The sequence below is a fragment of the Salmo salar genome, chromosome ssa19, assembly GCF_905237065.1.
Source record: "Salmo salar chromosome ssa19, Ssal_v3.1, whole genome shotgun sequence".
Classification (NCBI taxonomy): domain Eukaryota; kingdom Metazoa; phylum Chordata; class Actinopteri; order Salmoniformes; family Salmonidae; genus Salmo; species Salmo salar.
This window is the reverse complement of record NC_059460.1, coordinates 68,360,300-68,377,217: the sequence shown is the minus strand read 5'-3', so window position 1 is coordinate 68,377,217 and position 16,918 is coordinate 68,360,300. Positions and strand designations below refer to the sequence as shown.

General features: G+C 40.8%; 1 protein-coding gene across 1 annotated transcript in view; it reads left to right on the top strand.

Moving 5' to 3' along the window:
* The first annotated feature begins 10,967 nt into the window (after nucleotides 1-10,967).
* LOC106579442 (phospholipid phosphatase 4) overlaps nucleotides 10,968-16,918 on the top strand; it is a 76,176-nt gene continuing 70,225 nt past the window's right edge. The window contains exons 1-2 of the mRNA XM_045701936.1: nucleotides 10,968-10,990; nucleotides 11,083-11,191. Of these exons, the coding sequence (XP_045557892.1) occupies nucleotides 10,968-10,990; nucleotides 11,083-11,191 (132 nt within the window). The remainder of the gene's footprint in view (nucleotides 10,991-11,082; nucleotides 11,192-16,918) is intronic.

Here is a 16,918-nt window from a genome sequence, read left to right as displayed (position 1 = left end):
TTCTCAATTAAATGTTAACTACTAAGTAGCCTATGCTTACCTGGCAGTATAATGACATGATAATTTTCATAAATTCAGTGGATATTTGTTTTCCATACTCTACCACCACAGCCTCTTGCTAAGTTTGCACTTGAATTAAAAAGGTAAATACACCCCCCACAAAAATCCCACATTTTTCCAAGACCTCAAAAGCAGTCAACTGGTATGGTTTAAGCATTGTTGTGGACTTACAACATCCAACGCTGTTGTTTTTCGATTGGAAGAGTGTGATTTTAGGGGCCTTCCGAGTGGCGCAGTGTTCTAAGGCACTGCATAGCAATGCTACCAAGATTCTTGGGTTCGAGTCCAGGCTCTGTCACAGCCAGCGGCGACCGGGAGACCCATGGGGTGGCGCACAATTGGCCCAGCGTTGTCCGGGTTAGGGGAGGGTTTGGGATGTCTTGTCCCATCGCGCACCAGCAACTCCTGTGGCGGACTGGGCGCAATGCACACTGACACAGTCGCCAGGTGTACGGTGTTTTCTCTGACACATTGGTGCGGCTGGCTTTCGGGATAAGCGGGTGTTGTGTCAAGAAGAAGTTCGGCTTGGTTGGTTTGTGTTTCGGAGGATGCATGGCTCTAGACCTTCGCCTTTCCCGAGCCGTCTGTATGGGAGATGCAGCAATGAGGTAATAGGATACCATGAAATTGCAGAGAAAGGGGTAAAAGTAAAAACAATATTGATCTGTGCATGTCCTTGCACAAGCAGCGCAAGTTTCCTTCTTTTACATGAGTTAGGAATAACTGAAAGTATACAAAGTAAAAATTGTTTTACAAACGTTATCCAGTTGAAGTCGAAAGTTTACATACACTTAGGTTGGAGTCATTAAAACTCGTTTTTCAACCACTCCACAAACTTCTTGTTAACAAACTATTGCTTTGGCAAGTCGGTTAGGACAACTATTTTGTGCATGACAGAAGTAATTTTTCCAACAATTGCTTTACAGACAGATTATTTCACTGTATCCCAATTCCAGTGGGTCAGAAGTTTATCATACACTAAGTTGACTGTGCCTTTAAACAGCTTGGGAAATGTCATGGCTTTAGAAGCTTCTGATTGGCTAATTGACATCATTTGAGTCAATTGGAGGTGTACCTATGGATGTATTTCAAGGCCTACCTTCAAATTCAGTGCCTCTTTGCTTGACATTATGGGAAAATCAAAAGAAATCAGCTAAGACCTCAGAATAAAAATGTATAGCTTCACAAGTCTGGTTCATCCTTGGAAGCAATTTCCAAATGCCTGAAGATAACACGTTCATCTGTACAAACAATAGTACGCAAGTATAAACACCATGGGACCACACAGCCATCATACCGCTCAGGAAGGAGACTCGTTCTGTCTCCTAGAAATGAACATACTTTGGTGCAAAAAGTGCAAATCAATTCCAGAACAACAGCAAAGGACCTTGTGAAGATGCTGGAGGAAATGGGTTCAAAAGTATCGATATCTACAGTAAAACGAGTCCCTTATCGACATAACCTGAAAGGCCGTTCAGCAAGGAAGAAGCCACCGCTCCAAAACCGCCATAAAAAAGCCAGACTACAGTTTGCAACTGCACATGGCGACAAAGATCTTACTTTTTGGAGAAATGTCCTCTGGTCTGATGAAACAAAAATAGAATTGTTTTCCATAATAACCATCGTTATGTTTGGAGGAAAAAGGGGGAGGCTTGCAAGCTGAAGAACATCATCCCAACCGTGAAGCACGGGGGTGGCAGCATCATGTTGTGGGGGTGCTTTGCTGCAGGAGGGACTGGTGCACTTCACAAAATAGATGGCATCAATAGGGAGGAAAATTATGTGGATATATTGAAGCAACATCTCAAGACATCAGTCAGGAAGTTAAAGCTTGGTCGCAAATGGGTCTTCCAAATGGACAATGACCCCAAGCATACTTCCAAAGTTGTGGCAAAATGGCTTAAGTACTGCAAAGTCAAGGTATTGGAGTGGCCATCACAAAGCCCTGACCTCAATCCAATAGAAAATGTGTGGGCAGAACTGAAAAGCATGTGCAAGCAAGGATGCCTACAAACCTGACGTAGTTACACTAGCTCTGTCAGGAGGAATGGGCCAAAATTCACCCAACTTATTGTGGGAAGCTTAAGCTACCCGAAACATTTGACCCAAGTTAAACAATTTAAAAGCAATGCTACCAATAACTAATTGAGTGTATGTAAACTTCTGACCCACTTGGAATGTGAAGAAAGATAAAAAAGATTCTCTCTACTATTATTCTGACATTTCACATTCTTAAAATAAAGTGGTGATTCTAAGTCAGGAATTGTGAAAAACTGAGTGTAAATGTATTTGGCTAAGGTGTATGTAAACTTCTGACTTCAACTGTATGTACATAGTCAATCAAATAGATGACCACACTGGGTTCCACACCTATCATCTAATAACAAGAAGAAACTGCTCCAGTGGGCACACTATAACCAATACTTGCAGTTACGTCATGCTGATGGCATTCAGGATTTGGCATAAGCAGCATGAGTCCATGGACCCATCCTGCCTGGTGTCAGCGGTACAGGATGGTGGCAGCGGTGTTCTGGTGTGGGGAATATTTTCATGGCACACTTTAGGTCCCTTGATACCAATATATCCAAAAACATTTGAGATCCTGTAGAATCCATTCCCTGAAAAATTCAGGGTGTTCTGGAGGCAAAAGGGGGTCTGACCCGGTATTGCATGGGTGTACCTAATAAACTGTTGTGTGTGTGTGAGAGATATATATATAATATAGTTGCGGCTAATTATATTGGCATCCTAGCACTTTTACTAAATAATTCCCCATTTCTTTTCAAATTAAACTTTGTCCCCACACCTTGTTATTTGATGTTCAACTTTGCAGAACCAATTTTATTTTTGTTGACTTAAGTTTACAAATAAATAGAGAAAAGACAAATAGCATCAACAATTGTTGGCACCCCAGAGCTAGGACTTGGTTTCACAGCCTATGGACAAGATAAACATAGACAAACGCTTCTTGTAGCCATTAATGAGCTTGTTGACAATTTGGCTCAGTTTTCAGCACCTGCTCTAATTCTTCAATGTTTGGGGGGGTACCTTCCGCCAACTGCTGTTTTCATATCTCGCCATACGTTTTGGATGTGATTTAGATCTGGAGTCCTCGCTGGCCACTCCAGGTCAGTCCAGTATCTCTTCGTGAACCATTCCTTGTGTGTTTGGGGTTGTTGTCCTGTTGGAAGACCTACAACCTTCAATGGAGACCCAGTTTTTGGATGGTGGGTTGGAAATTTGACTCAAATACCTGATATCTACTAACTTCATGATGCCTTGCACATGTTCAAGGCCCCCAGTACCAGAGGTAGCAAAGCAACCCCACAGCATTATCAAACTTCCCACATATGATTGTGGGGAGGGTGTTCTTTTCATTGAATACTTATTTGGACGTCTGTAAACACAGCGCTGATCTGTATTGTCAAAGAGCTCCAATTTCGTTTCATGGCACTGCACACAGTAAGTGAACAGTGTAGGCTAATCATTAGCCACAAATAGAAAATGCTATAGTACCTTGGTCCAATTTTTTTCTCCAAAAATTGAATGAGAAATAAACTCAGCAAAAAAAGAAAGGACCCTGTCTTTCAAAGTTAATTTGTAAAAATCCACAGATCTTCATTGTAAAGGGTTTAAACACTGTTTCCCATGCTTGTTTAATAAACCATTAACAATTAATGAACATGCACTTGTGGAGCATTCGTTAAGACACTAACAGCTTACAGACGGTAGGCAATTCATGAAAACTTAGGACACTGTCACAACTCCCGCCGAAGTCGGTCCCTCTCCTTGTTCGGGCGGCAATCGGCGGTTGACGTCACTGGTCTTCTAGCCATCGCCGCTCCACCTTTCATTTTCCATTTGTTTTGTCTTGTTTTCCCGCACACCTGGTTTACATCCCCTCATTACTCTACGTGTATATTATCCTCTGTTCCCCCCATGTCTGTGTGTGGTATTGTGTGTTGGTTACGTGTGTGACGCTACAGGCTGGTTGTGCGCCGGGTATTGTTGTACCTGTGGTTCTGTATTTTGTACCATTTTGTGTATTTGTGCGCTATCGCTTTTTTCCCTTGGGCCGGAGTGTTGAGACGCAGTTGTGGCCGACTGATTTCCTCTTCCGGAATAAAGTGTGCCTGTTCACTCAACTCTACTCTCCTGCACCTGACTTCCTTCGACCAGTTGTGCCCACTGTGACAGACACTAAAGAAGCCTTTCCACTGACTCTGAAAAACACCAAAAGAAAGATGCCCAGGGTCCCTGCTCATCTGTGTGAACATGCTTTAGGCATGCTGTAAGGAGGCATGAGGACTGCAGATGTGGCCAGGGCAATAAATTGCCATGTTCGTACTGAGACATTTACATTTTACATTTAAGTCATTTAGCAGACGCTCTTATCCAGAGCGACTTACAAATTGGTGCATTCACCTTATGATATCCAGTGGAGAGATTCCTAAGACAGCTGAAAGGAATTGAATAATATCTGTACCTTATAATTCTACCTGTGATTACAAAAGTACAATGATTAATGTTTTGCTTTAGCTTGAGATTAAGTATCAGTGATGACCTTGCAAGTGCATGAATGGTCAACTGTACAAAGTCATATGTCTGTGTGTTGAAACTATACTTTGGGTAACAGATGGATAAAGGGAACCAAGAGTACCGGTTGTTGCTATGTTCCAGTCTTACTTCTGCTAGCACATGATAGCAATAAGGGGAAGAGTGATTGGGAAACTAACTGCCAATAACACAATAAGCTGAACTCCGCCTAGCAGAGACATCTTTGTATTAGCAACTATGAATTATGAGCTTATATGGTATTAAAGTTAAGGGACATCATCCTGGGGGGATGATCCTCAGAAGGGGATAAAAAGGGAAAACACCATCTTTTGTGCTGAGTGTGTTACTTGCAAATTACTGTAAGTGTACTCTGTTGCAATCCGGCTTGCAATCCTTAAAAAGTTAAGGCTAGGGGGAAGTATTCGGAAGTTTGGATGACTGCGGTGCCCAAATTAAACTGCATGTTACTCAGGCCCAGAAGCTAGGATATGCATATAATTGGTAGTATTGGATAGAAAACACTCTAGTTTCTAAAACTGTTAAAATAATGTCTGTGACTATAACAGAACTGATTTGGCAGGCGAAACCCCAAGGACAATCCATCCAGGATTTTTTTTGAGGTCATTGGACTTTTCAATGGTTTTCTATGGGAAAGTCTAATAATTAGGACCCAGATTGCAGTTCCTATGGCTTCCACTAGATGTCAGTCTTTAGAAGTTGTTTCATGCTTGTTTTTTGAAAAATGAAGTATTCATAGTCTCTCGAATATCCCTCAGAAGGACTCTAGTCTTTTGGCACACGTGAATGAGTGCCCGCTCCTCGTTCTTTTTCTCCGGTATTGAACACTGTATATTCCGTCTTAAATTTGATCGATTATTTACATATTAGGGTACCTGAGGTTGGATTAGAATCGTTATTTGAATAAGCTTGGACGAACCTCACAGGTAACTTTTTAGATTCCTTTGTTGGCATGTTGGAACAGGTGGATTTCTGAATCAAATGCGCCAAATAAATAAACATTTTGGGGATATAAAGAAGGACTTTATCGAACACAATGAATGGTCATTTTGTATCTGGGACCCTTTGGATTGCAAAAAAGATGAAGATCTTCAAAGGTAAGCAATTTATTTTATCGCTATTTTTGAGTTGTGACACCTGTGTAGATTATCAATTCATGTTAATGCAGGAAGCGGATATCAAGAAAGGCATGCTCTCGGTCGTGCGCATGAAAAACCTCTGGAACAATTAATTCAAAGTGGTCTTACTCCCTAATTTTTCAGAATACAAGCCTGAAACAATTTCTAAAGACTGTTGACATCTAGTGGAAGCCATAGAATGTGCAATTTGAGTCCTAAATCATTGGAATCTGTAGAGGCAGTCTATGAAAAACTACGAACATAAAAAGATCCCACTTCCTGGATGGATTTTTCTCAGGTGTTTGCCTGCCATATCAGTTCTGTTATACTCACAGACATTATTTTAACAGTTTTGGAAACTTTAGAGTGTTTTCTATCCAAATCTACCAATTATATGCATAACCTAGCTTCTGGACCTGAGTAACAGGCAGTTTACTTTGGGCACGCTTTTCATCCGGAGGTGAAAATAGTGCCCCCTACCCTAATGAAGTTTTAAACAAACTAACCTCTGATCAAAGAAGTTTCCTGTGGTCGCTTGTGTGGACATAGGGCAGAATACCCTTACACAGGGCTACAGGGAGACAGGACGGACAACTGATCGTCCTCGCAGTAGCAGACCACGTGTAGCAACACCTGCACAGGATCGGTACATCCGAACATCACACCTGCACAACAGGTACAGGATAGCAACAACAACTGCCAGATTTACACCAGGAACACACAATCCCTCCATCAGTGCTCAGACTGTCCACAATAGGCTAAGAGAGGCTGGACTGAGGGCTTGTAGGCCTGTTGTAAGGCAGGTCCTCACCAGAAATCACTGGCAACAATGTCACCTATGGGCACAAACCCACCGTCACTGGACCAGACAGGACTGGCAAAAGGTGCTCTTCACTGATGAGTTGTGGTTTTGTCTCACCAGGGGTGTTGGTCGGATTTGCGTTTATCGTCGAAGGAATAAGCGTTACATCAAGGCCTGTACTCTGGAGCGGGATCGATTTGGAGGTGGAGGGTCTGTCATGGTCTGGGGCGGTGTGTCACGGCATATCATTGGACTGAGCTTGTTGTCATTGCAGGCAATTTCAACGCTGTGCGTTACAGGGGAGACATCCTCCTCTCCTGCAGGCTCATCCTGACATAACCCTCCAGCATGACAATGCCACCATCCATACTGCTCGTTCTGTGCGTGATTTCCTGCCAAGACAGGAATGTCAGTGTTCTGCCATGGCCAGCGAAGAGCCCGGATCTCAATCCCATTGAGCACATCTGGGACCTGTTGGATCGGAGGGTGAGGGCTAGGGCCATTCCTCCCAGAAATGTCCGGGAACTTGCAGGTGCCTTGGTGGAAGAGTGGGGTAACATCTCACAGCATGAACTGGCAAATCTGGTCCAGTCCTTGAGGAGGAGATGCACTGCAGTACTTAACCCCTGTGCGGCCTCCAGCGAAAAATCATATCGCCATTAGCATAACAAAATGTAATAATAATAATAAAAAAATTAAAAAATTTATATTGTTTTATAGATACACCTCTCCTGAATCGAACCACGTTGTCCGATTTCAAAAAGGCTTTACAGCAAAAGCAAAACATTAGATTATGTTAGAGGAGTATATCGTAAAAGTAGCCACATAGCCATTTTCCGACCAACCACATGCATCACAAATAACCAAAAAACTGCTAAATGCAGCACTAACCTTTGACAATCTTCATCAGATGACACACCTAGGACATCATCTTACACAATACATGCATTCTTTTGTTCGATAAAGTTCATATTTATATATAAAACAGCATTTTACATCGGTGCGTAACGTTGACTAACTATTTTCCCTCAAATGCATCCGATTAAACAGAGCTACAATTTACTAAATTACTATTCGAAAACATTTTTAAAATGTAATATTGTCATTCTAAGATTTATAGATGAATATCTCTTGAAAGCACCTGTAATACCAGATTTAAAATTAACTTTACTGGGTAATCATACTTTGCGATGAAAGGGGATGCGATACTCTGAAAAATAGGCTAACGTTGCATGTCAGCGCCATCTTGGAACAATCGCATATCACATCTAGTCTTGTTTACTATTGTCAATAATCCCTTACCTTTGGTTGTCTTCATCAGAAAGCACTTCCAGGAATCCCAGGTCCACAACAAATGTATTTTAGTTCGAAAAAGTTAATACATTATGTCCCATTAGCTTGTTCTTGTTAGCGCGTCTGAAGGCTGATCCAAATCCTCCGTCGGGCGCGGGACAGCCATTTCGACAAAAAGCATTTTTTCCCCATTTAGGTTCGTTCAAACGTTGTATAACATAAATCTTCAGGGCCTGTTTCAACAAGAGAGCCAATAAGATTCGAGGGGGACGATTGCATTGTGTTTCAAAACGTTTCGAAAGGGGAGGGTAACCAGGGGCGCCGGCGTCATAATGGTGATGGCCCTCTCCGTGTGACCACGTTCCACAGTGTCTCATTCATTCCATTTTAACAGTAGAAGGCTCAAACCAATTTGTGAAGACTGGGGACATGTAGTGGAAGCAATAGGAAGTGCTCAATGAACCATAGCTCACGGTGTGATTAATAGGCAACGTGCTGAAGTTGAGTTCGCAATTCAGAATTCCACTTCCTGTTTCCATCTGTCTCGGGGTTTTGACTGCCATATGAGTTCTGTTATACTCACAGACACCATTCAAACAGTTTTAGAAACTTTAGGGTGTTTTCTATCCACAAGTATTAATTATATGCATATCCTAGCTTCTGAGTTTGAGTAGGAGGCCGTTTAAAATGGGCACGAATTTTTTTCGAAAATCGCTTTAGCGCCCCCTATCCTAGGGGAACGCCAAGAGGTTAACCTCTTACATCTAGACGTTCCGCTAGCGGAACACCTGCTCCAATATCCAATGATAGGCGTGGCGCGAATGACAAATTCCTCAAAAATACAAAAACTTCAATTTTTCAAATATATGACTATTTTACAGCATTTTAAAGACAAGACTCTCCTTTATCTAACCACACTGTCCGATTTCAAAAAGGCTTTACAGCGAAAGCAAAACATTAGATTATGTCAGCAGAGTACCCAGCCAGAAATAATCAGACACCCATTTTTCAAGCTAGCATATAATGTCACAAAAATCAAAACCACAGCTAAATGCAGCACTAACCTTTGATGATCTTCATCAGATGACACACCTAGGACATTATGTTATACAATACATGCATGTTTTGTTCAATCAAGTTCATATTTATATAAAAAAACAGCTTTTTACATTAGCATGTGACGTTCAGAACTAGCATACCCCCCGCAGACTTCCGGTGAATTTACTAAATTACTCACGATAAACGTTCACAAAAAACATAACAATTATTTTAAGAATTATAGATACAGAACTCCTTTATGCAATCGAGGTGTCCGATTTTAAAATAGCTTTTCGGTGAAAGCACATTTTGAAATATTCTGAGTAGATAGCCCAGCCATCACGGCTAGCTATTTAGACACCCACCAAGTTTAGCCCTGACCAAACTCCGATTTACTATTAGAAAAGCTTGATTACCTTTGGTGTTCTTCGTCAGAATGCACTCCCAGGACTGCTACTTCAATAACAAATGTTGGTTTGGTTCAAAATAATCCATAGTTATATCCAAATAGTGGCGTTTTGTTCGTGTGTTCAAGACACTATCCGAAGTGTAAATAAGGGTCACGCGCACAACGCATTTCGTGACAAAAAAATTCTAAAGATTCCATTACCGTACTTCGAAGCATGTCAACCGCTGTTTAAAATCAATTTTTATGCCATTTTTCTCGTAAAAAAGCGATAATATTCCGACCGGGAAAGCGTGTTTACGTACAAAAGAGAGAGAAAATAAAAGCATGGGATCCCCTCGTGCACGAGCCTGAGTCTCATAGTACTGTGACTGGCCACTATCCAAACGCGCTAATGTTTTTCAGCCAGGGGCTGCCTCGATATCATTCAGCTTTTTGCCGCCTTCTGAGAGCCCATGGGAGCCGTAGGAAGTGTCACGTAACAGCAGAGATCCCCTGTATTGGATAGAGATAATCAAGAAGGCCAGAAAATGGTCAGACAGGGTACTTCCTGTACAGAATCTTCTCAGGTTTTGGCCTGCCAAATGAGTTCTGTTATGCTCACAGGCACCATTCAAACCGTTTTAGAAACTTTGGAGTGTTTTCTATCCAAAGCTAATAATTATATGCATATTCTAGTTTCTGGGCAGGAGTAATAATCAGATTAAATCGGGTACGTTTTTTATCCGGCCGTGAAAATACTGCCCCTTAGCCATAACAGGTTAATGCAGCTGGTGGCCACACCAGATACTGACTGTTACTTTTGATTTTGACTCCCCCTTTGTTCAGGGACACATTATACCATTTATTTTAGTCACATGTCAGTAGAACTTGTTCAGTTTATGTCTCAGTTGTTGAATCTTGTTATGTTCATACAAATATTTACACGCTAAGTTTGCTGAAAATAAAAGCAGTTGACAGTGAGAGGACGTTTCTTTTTTTGCTGAGTTTATGAAAAGAGCTTTTCCTCATTTGAATGCTAGTTGTGGTTACTGTCTGGGCAGATTTTTTCATCACTCTCAGTCAGCCCTGGTTGGCAGGGTCCGCAGTGAAAGAAAGGTTTTAGAGTGGACTAATGGAAAGCCTTTGTTTTGCTGGAAGAGAACAAGGTCGGGTCTGACAGGTCCCTGGGCGGCTAGGGAGAGAGAGGCTGGAGGAAGCTGTGGGGCAAGCAGGCTAACCTCTTGGTACTCAATGGTACACTCAAATGGCACAGAATTCCATGTATAGTGCACTACTTTGACCAGGGCTCTGTTCAAAAGTAGTGCACTATGTAGGGAATAGGGTTCCATTTTGGACGCAGAACGACATGGATGTTACAGAACAGGAGTCTTTAGTGAGTAGTTTTGAAAGTAGTGCTCGCGAGCCAAAATGGGTCCAAATATACTGTATATAACTTTTTGTAATTTGTATGATGTTAAAAATTCCAATTCATACAATATGTTACAAATGTGTAAGTGTTTAAGATCCCAGATGGCATCTTTAACTGTTAAGTGTAAAAATGTGTTAAGTCCAGTAGCAAATATCCTCTTCAATGTTCTAAACATAGTGTTGCAGTGCTAGTTTGCTGTCCAAACCGTAAAGAAGAACTAAAATCATAGTATTACTGTAACTAGATCTTGTGGTCCTGTAGAACATGAGGCTTGCATCAACAGGATTGTGGGTTTGATTCCAGCTGGGGCCACCCATACAAAAATGAATGTATTGTGAAAGACAGAGCTAATGCGCGTGTTTTTGTGTCTCTTCCTCAGATTCACAGAGTTCCTGGAGCCCTTTGAGAGAGTGATCCAGCCAGAGGAGCAGTGGCTCTACAAAAATCCCTTGGTGGAGTCGGACCACATCCCCAAGAGGGTCATGTTCGTAAGTGAACACACACACACACACACACAAACACACACTCTAACCACAAGGCCACTGAGTTTGTTCTTTCATGTATTAGTGCTATCTTGATGAGTATTCTGTTATACTGTAAGGTCATGTAGAAACACATAGCAATTATTTGTATTTTTATTATTTTATTATTATTTTTAGCTAGCTAGCCAGCGTTAGCTAGCTAAGAGTACATTAACTTGAAATGAAAATGACTCACAAAATTTGAAATGTGTAATATCTGAAAATGTAGCTAGCTAGACTCTTACCCATATACAATGGACACTTCTCCCTCAGTCACAGATGCCATGGTTGCCCTTAGTTTGAGATGTAATCTGAAGACAGGTGTTTCAGTCTACATATTTGCAATCAAACACCAGAATTTTCTCCATCTCCTTAGTTGTCATACTCTAATTCCATTGATTTCAAGTGGAGAGCAACACTTACACAGTTCTACTACGTGATATCTTTAACCCACTGTTCCTAGACCGTCATTGAAAATAAGAATTTGTTCTTAACTGACTTGCCTCATTAAATAAAGGTAAAATATATATATATTTTTTAACAATATTAGCCTATCATTTGTAAATTATATACTACCACTTGTGAATGACGCCCAGCATAAATAACTTTTTTTTGCAACTTTTTCTAATCATGTAGCCTAGCCCATAGTCCTATATGTTTTGATAAGGTTTGTATCACAACTACAGTGGCCAAATAACTTCTTAAAATTAAGCACATTAATCTGCTTTAGAAGTGGTGTAGAGCCTCAATGGCATACATAAGCAACGTGTGAGTTTCAAGTTTGGGGAACAATTTACCTTAAATTCACCTTCATTACATTTGACATTTTAGTCATTTAGCAGACGCTCTTATCCAGAGCGACTTACAGTAGTGAATGCATACATTTCAAAAAAATTCCATACTGGTATCCCGTGGGAATCGAACCCACAACCCTGGTTTTGCAAACACCATGCTCTACCAACTAAGCCACACGGGACATAATAAAGCATTACATGCATAATTGCATTTGTGGTCACTTTTGATAATGGTGTTTTCCCGCTAATGCGATGTGCGCATCGCTGCGCTTATAATGTGAAGAAATAGCCTAATAGTTTATCAACATTTTAAGCTAAACGTTTTGATCTGTTATGTAATCCACATTGCATAATAAAATGTGTTTGATGCTACTGGTTGTATTAATTTGGGATCTATTACATCCCACAACTGTCCCAGACTATGTTTTGAAATATTTATTTCTCGCACAGAACATGTGGACTTTTGTACTATGGGGGATAGTAGTTTGACATAGGCTACTGTTTTTGGTGTTCGTTACGCCTACTCATCTTGTTGGCTGATGAAAAGTAAATGTGGACAGTTTCTCTAATATCTTCAATATGCACCTTGGAATTGGATGAGGACGCACAGAGTTGCGTCCCTGATGTGTCTGTCTTCACTTGTAGCCTGTGAGAAAGACCCCAATCACGTGATAGAGAGCATTGTGTGAGAGGTGCTTCAGAGCACACTACCACTCTGGGAGAAGGGCACAAAGCAGCACTCACGGCCACTGGCTACAAAAGGCATGTTTTTTGGGGGGGCGCATTACGGCCACACAAAGGGGATGCCGCCATGAATTTCGAGGCTTTGTTATGTGTAGAGGTCGACCAATTATGATTTTTTTCAACGCCGATACTGATTATTGGAGGACAAAAAAAGCTGATACCGATTAATCTGACAATTTTTATATATATATTTGTAATAATGACAATTACAACAATACACTTTTATTTTAACTTTAAATAGATTTTATTTATGTATTATATTTGTCTCAAATAAATAAAGGCTTGAAGTAAAGTGCTGTTTGAATGAATGCTTACGAGCCTGCTGCTGCCTACCACCGTTCAGTCAGACTGCTCTATCAAATATCAAATCATAGACTTAATTATAATAAACACATATGGCAGGCAAAAACCTGAGATAAATCCAACCAGGAAGTGGGAAATCTGATGCTTGTAGTCTTATCAAGTCATATCTAACACACAGTGACTTGGGGTTAATTTTGCACTTCCTAAGGCATCCACTAGATGTCAACAGTATTTAGAACCTTGTTTCAGGCTTTTGCAGTGAAAAGAGAGCGAACAAGAAAGCCGGGAAGTTGGTGACTTAGAAAATGACATGAGTTCATGTCAAAAAGTCAACCAGGAAGTGGAGGATCTGAGAATTGTAGTTCTTCTTTCTAGTCCCTTTCGAAACTACAGTATCTGTGGGGTTACGTTGCACTTCCTAAGGCTTCCATTGGCTGTCAAAAGCCTTCAGAAAGTGGTTTGAGCATTCTCCTGTCACTGGGCAGATAATAGGAGCTCAGTTACTGAGTGGACTGCCTGGCAACAAAGGGATTGGATATGCTCGGTCCCGCGAGCACGCACCTCCTTCTTTTTCTCCTTGAATGAATACGCTATTGTCCGGTTGGAATATTATCGCGATTTTACGTTAAAATAACATCAAGATTTATTTTAAACAGCGTTTGACATGCTTCTAAGTACGGTAATGGAACATTTTGACTTTTCGTCTCTGGTACCGCGCTCGCGCGTTATGCCTTTGGATAGTGCTCTGAACGCATGAACAAAACTGAGGTATTTGGACATAAATATGGATTATTTCGAACAAAAACAACATTGCTTGTGGAAGTAGCAGTCCTGGGAGTGCATTCTGACGAAGATCAGCAAAGGTAAGAGAATATTTCTAATACTAATTCTGAGTTTAGGTTGCCCCGAACTTGGCGGGTCTCTGTATAGCTCTCTGTGGTGGCTGAGCTATGTACTCAGAATATTGAAAAATGTGCTTTCTCCGTAAAGCTATTTTAAAATCTGACACACCGGTTGCATCCATGAGTAGTCTATCTATAATTCTTTAAATAATTGTTATATTTTGTCAACGTTTATGATGAGTATTTTTGTAAATTGATGTGACATTCACTGGGTTTTGGTGGGAATACATTTCCTGAACATCACGCGCCAATGTAATAGGCTGTTTTTGGATATAAATATGAACTCTACCGAACAAGACATACATGTATTGTGTAACATAATGTCCTAAGAGTGTCATCTGATGAAGATAGTCAAAGTTTAGTGCTTCATTTAGCTGTGTTTTGGGTTTTATTGACACATGTCCTTGCTTGGAAAATGGCTGTGTGATTATTTTTGTCTATGTACTCTCCTAACATAATCTAATGTTTTGCTTTCACTGTAAAGTCTTTTTGAAATAGGACAATGTGGTTACATCAAGGAGAAGTGTATCTTTAAAATGGTGTAAAATAGTTGTATGTTTGAGAAAGTTGAATTATGACATTTTGTTGTTTTGAATTTGCCGCCCTGATATTTCACTGGCTGTGTCCCGCAGGTGGGATGCTAGCGTTCCACGTAGCCCATAGAAGTTAACAAAGAAATAGGTACTTCTATATGCTTAATTTAGAGTTTTTCATGTAAATGTACTTCTACAAACGTTGAGTTACATGTTTCAATTTTTAATATATTGTAAGGCTGCATGATGCAACTCTAATGATTTTGAAAAAAGTTGCTTGAAAGGCATGAGCTGTGCTTTTCCACCAGCTGTTCACACTTCATCAGTCTCTGAATCACAATTTGACAAGCACTTGACTAGAGGTCGACCGATTAATCGGCATGGCTGATTAATCAGGGCCGATTTCAAGTTTTCTTAACAATCGGTAATCTGCCTTTTTGGACGCCAATTACATTGCAATCCATGAGGAAACTGCGTGGCAGGCTGACCAGCTGTTACGCGAGTGCAGCGTCAAAAGGACCTTGTGGCTGCAAGGAGCCAAGCTAAGTAGCTAGCTATCATTAAACTTATCATATAAAAACAATCAATCTTCACATAATCACTAGTTAACTACACATGGTTAACTAGCTATTACTAGGTTAACTAGCTTGTTCTGTGTTGCATATAATCAATGCGGTGCGAATCACATCCTACTTCAAAGTCGCCAAACAGGTGACGATTTAACAAAAGCCCATTCGCGAAAAAAGCACAATCGTTTCACAAATGTACCTAACCATAAACATCAATGCCATTCTTAAAATCAATGCACAGAAGTATATTTTTTGTTAAAATAAATTAATGTTAGCAGGCAATATTAACAAGGGAAATTGTGTCACTTCTCTTGCGTTGAGTGCAAACAGAGTCAGGGTATATGCAACAGTTTGGGCCGCCTGGCTCGTTGCGAACTGTGTGAAGTCAGTAATTAATTTGCCAGAATTTTACATAATTATGACATAACATTGAAGGTTGTGCAATGTAAAAACAATATTTAGGCTTAGGGTTGACACCCGTTCGATAAAATACGGAACGGTTCTGTATTTCACTGAAAGAATAAACGTTTTGTTTTCGAAATGATCGTTTCCGCATTTGACCATATTAATGACCAAAGTCTCGTATTTCTTTGTTTATTACAATTAAGTCTATGATTTAATATTTGATAGAGCAGTCTGACTGAACGGTGGTAGGCAGCAGCATGCTCGTAAGCATTCATTCAAACAGCAATGTTTTTCATGATTTTGTATGCGGGGCAATGTCCTCAGATAATTGCATGGTGTGCTTTCGCCATAACGCCTTTTTGAAATCTGACAGAGCGGCTGGTTTAACAAGAAGTTAAGCTTTATTTTGATGTATGTCACTTGTATTTTCATGAATGTTAAATATTTCTGTAATTTGAATTTAGCACTCTGCAATTTCACCGGATGTTGTCGAGGTGGGTTGCTAGAGTGATCACACCTCCCAGTCAGATGTTTTCCTACCAATTTCAATGTACTGTTGAGCCTTGTGTGTACCAGTCTCAGCCTTATGATTACATCCTCCCTTCTCTCTCGACCTGAGGACATCCTTGCCCCACCTTTTCCTGGATCTTGCCCCACCTTTCCCTCCCTGTTCCACATCTCTTGCCATTTGTTTTTAACCACTGTTCTTATTAACCCCCTGGCTTCTACTTTAGTGATTGACATTTCCATATCAACATTAGGATGTTTGAGAGCCTGCTTGGTGAGAACATCCACCTCCTCATTTCCACAAAATATCATACATCTTGTCTGCTCCATGACACAAATGAATTTAAGCTAATCAGTGCTGCCCTTTTTTTAACCTTTATTTAACTAGGCAAGTCAGTTAAGAACAAATTCTTATTTACAATGACGGCCAAACCCGGACGACGCTGGGCTAATTGTGCGCCGCCCTATGGGACTCCCAATCACGTCCGGATGTGATGCAACCTGGATTGCACTGAGATGCAGTGTCTTAGACCACTGTGTCACTTGGGAGACCCACATGAGTCCCACATGAGTCAGAGCAGATGACTACCCGGTCTGGCCTCACCTACTCCACCCATTCTGCAGCCTAGAGTATGGCCAGCAACATTGTGTATATGGATAAATTATCCTTTGCTCCCTTTGTCACTGCCACCTTAAACTCAGGAATATTAAAAGCTGCACCTGTTTTCGGGTCCTTAGATCCATCTGTGAATATATTCAAGACAGCATTGTACTGAGTTTTTAAATGTTCACTTATATATTTACTGGATCTACTCCTTCCTCAGCAGCTCTTACCATGTCCTTGAATATTTACCCAATATGTCATGGTTAGTTGTTGTCTTCTCAACTTTAATGGCATCTCTCCCAACTCTACCTGCAGCGCTGTCCCCGGGGAAGT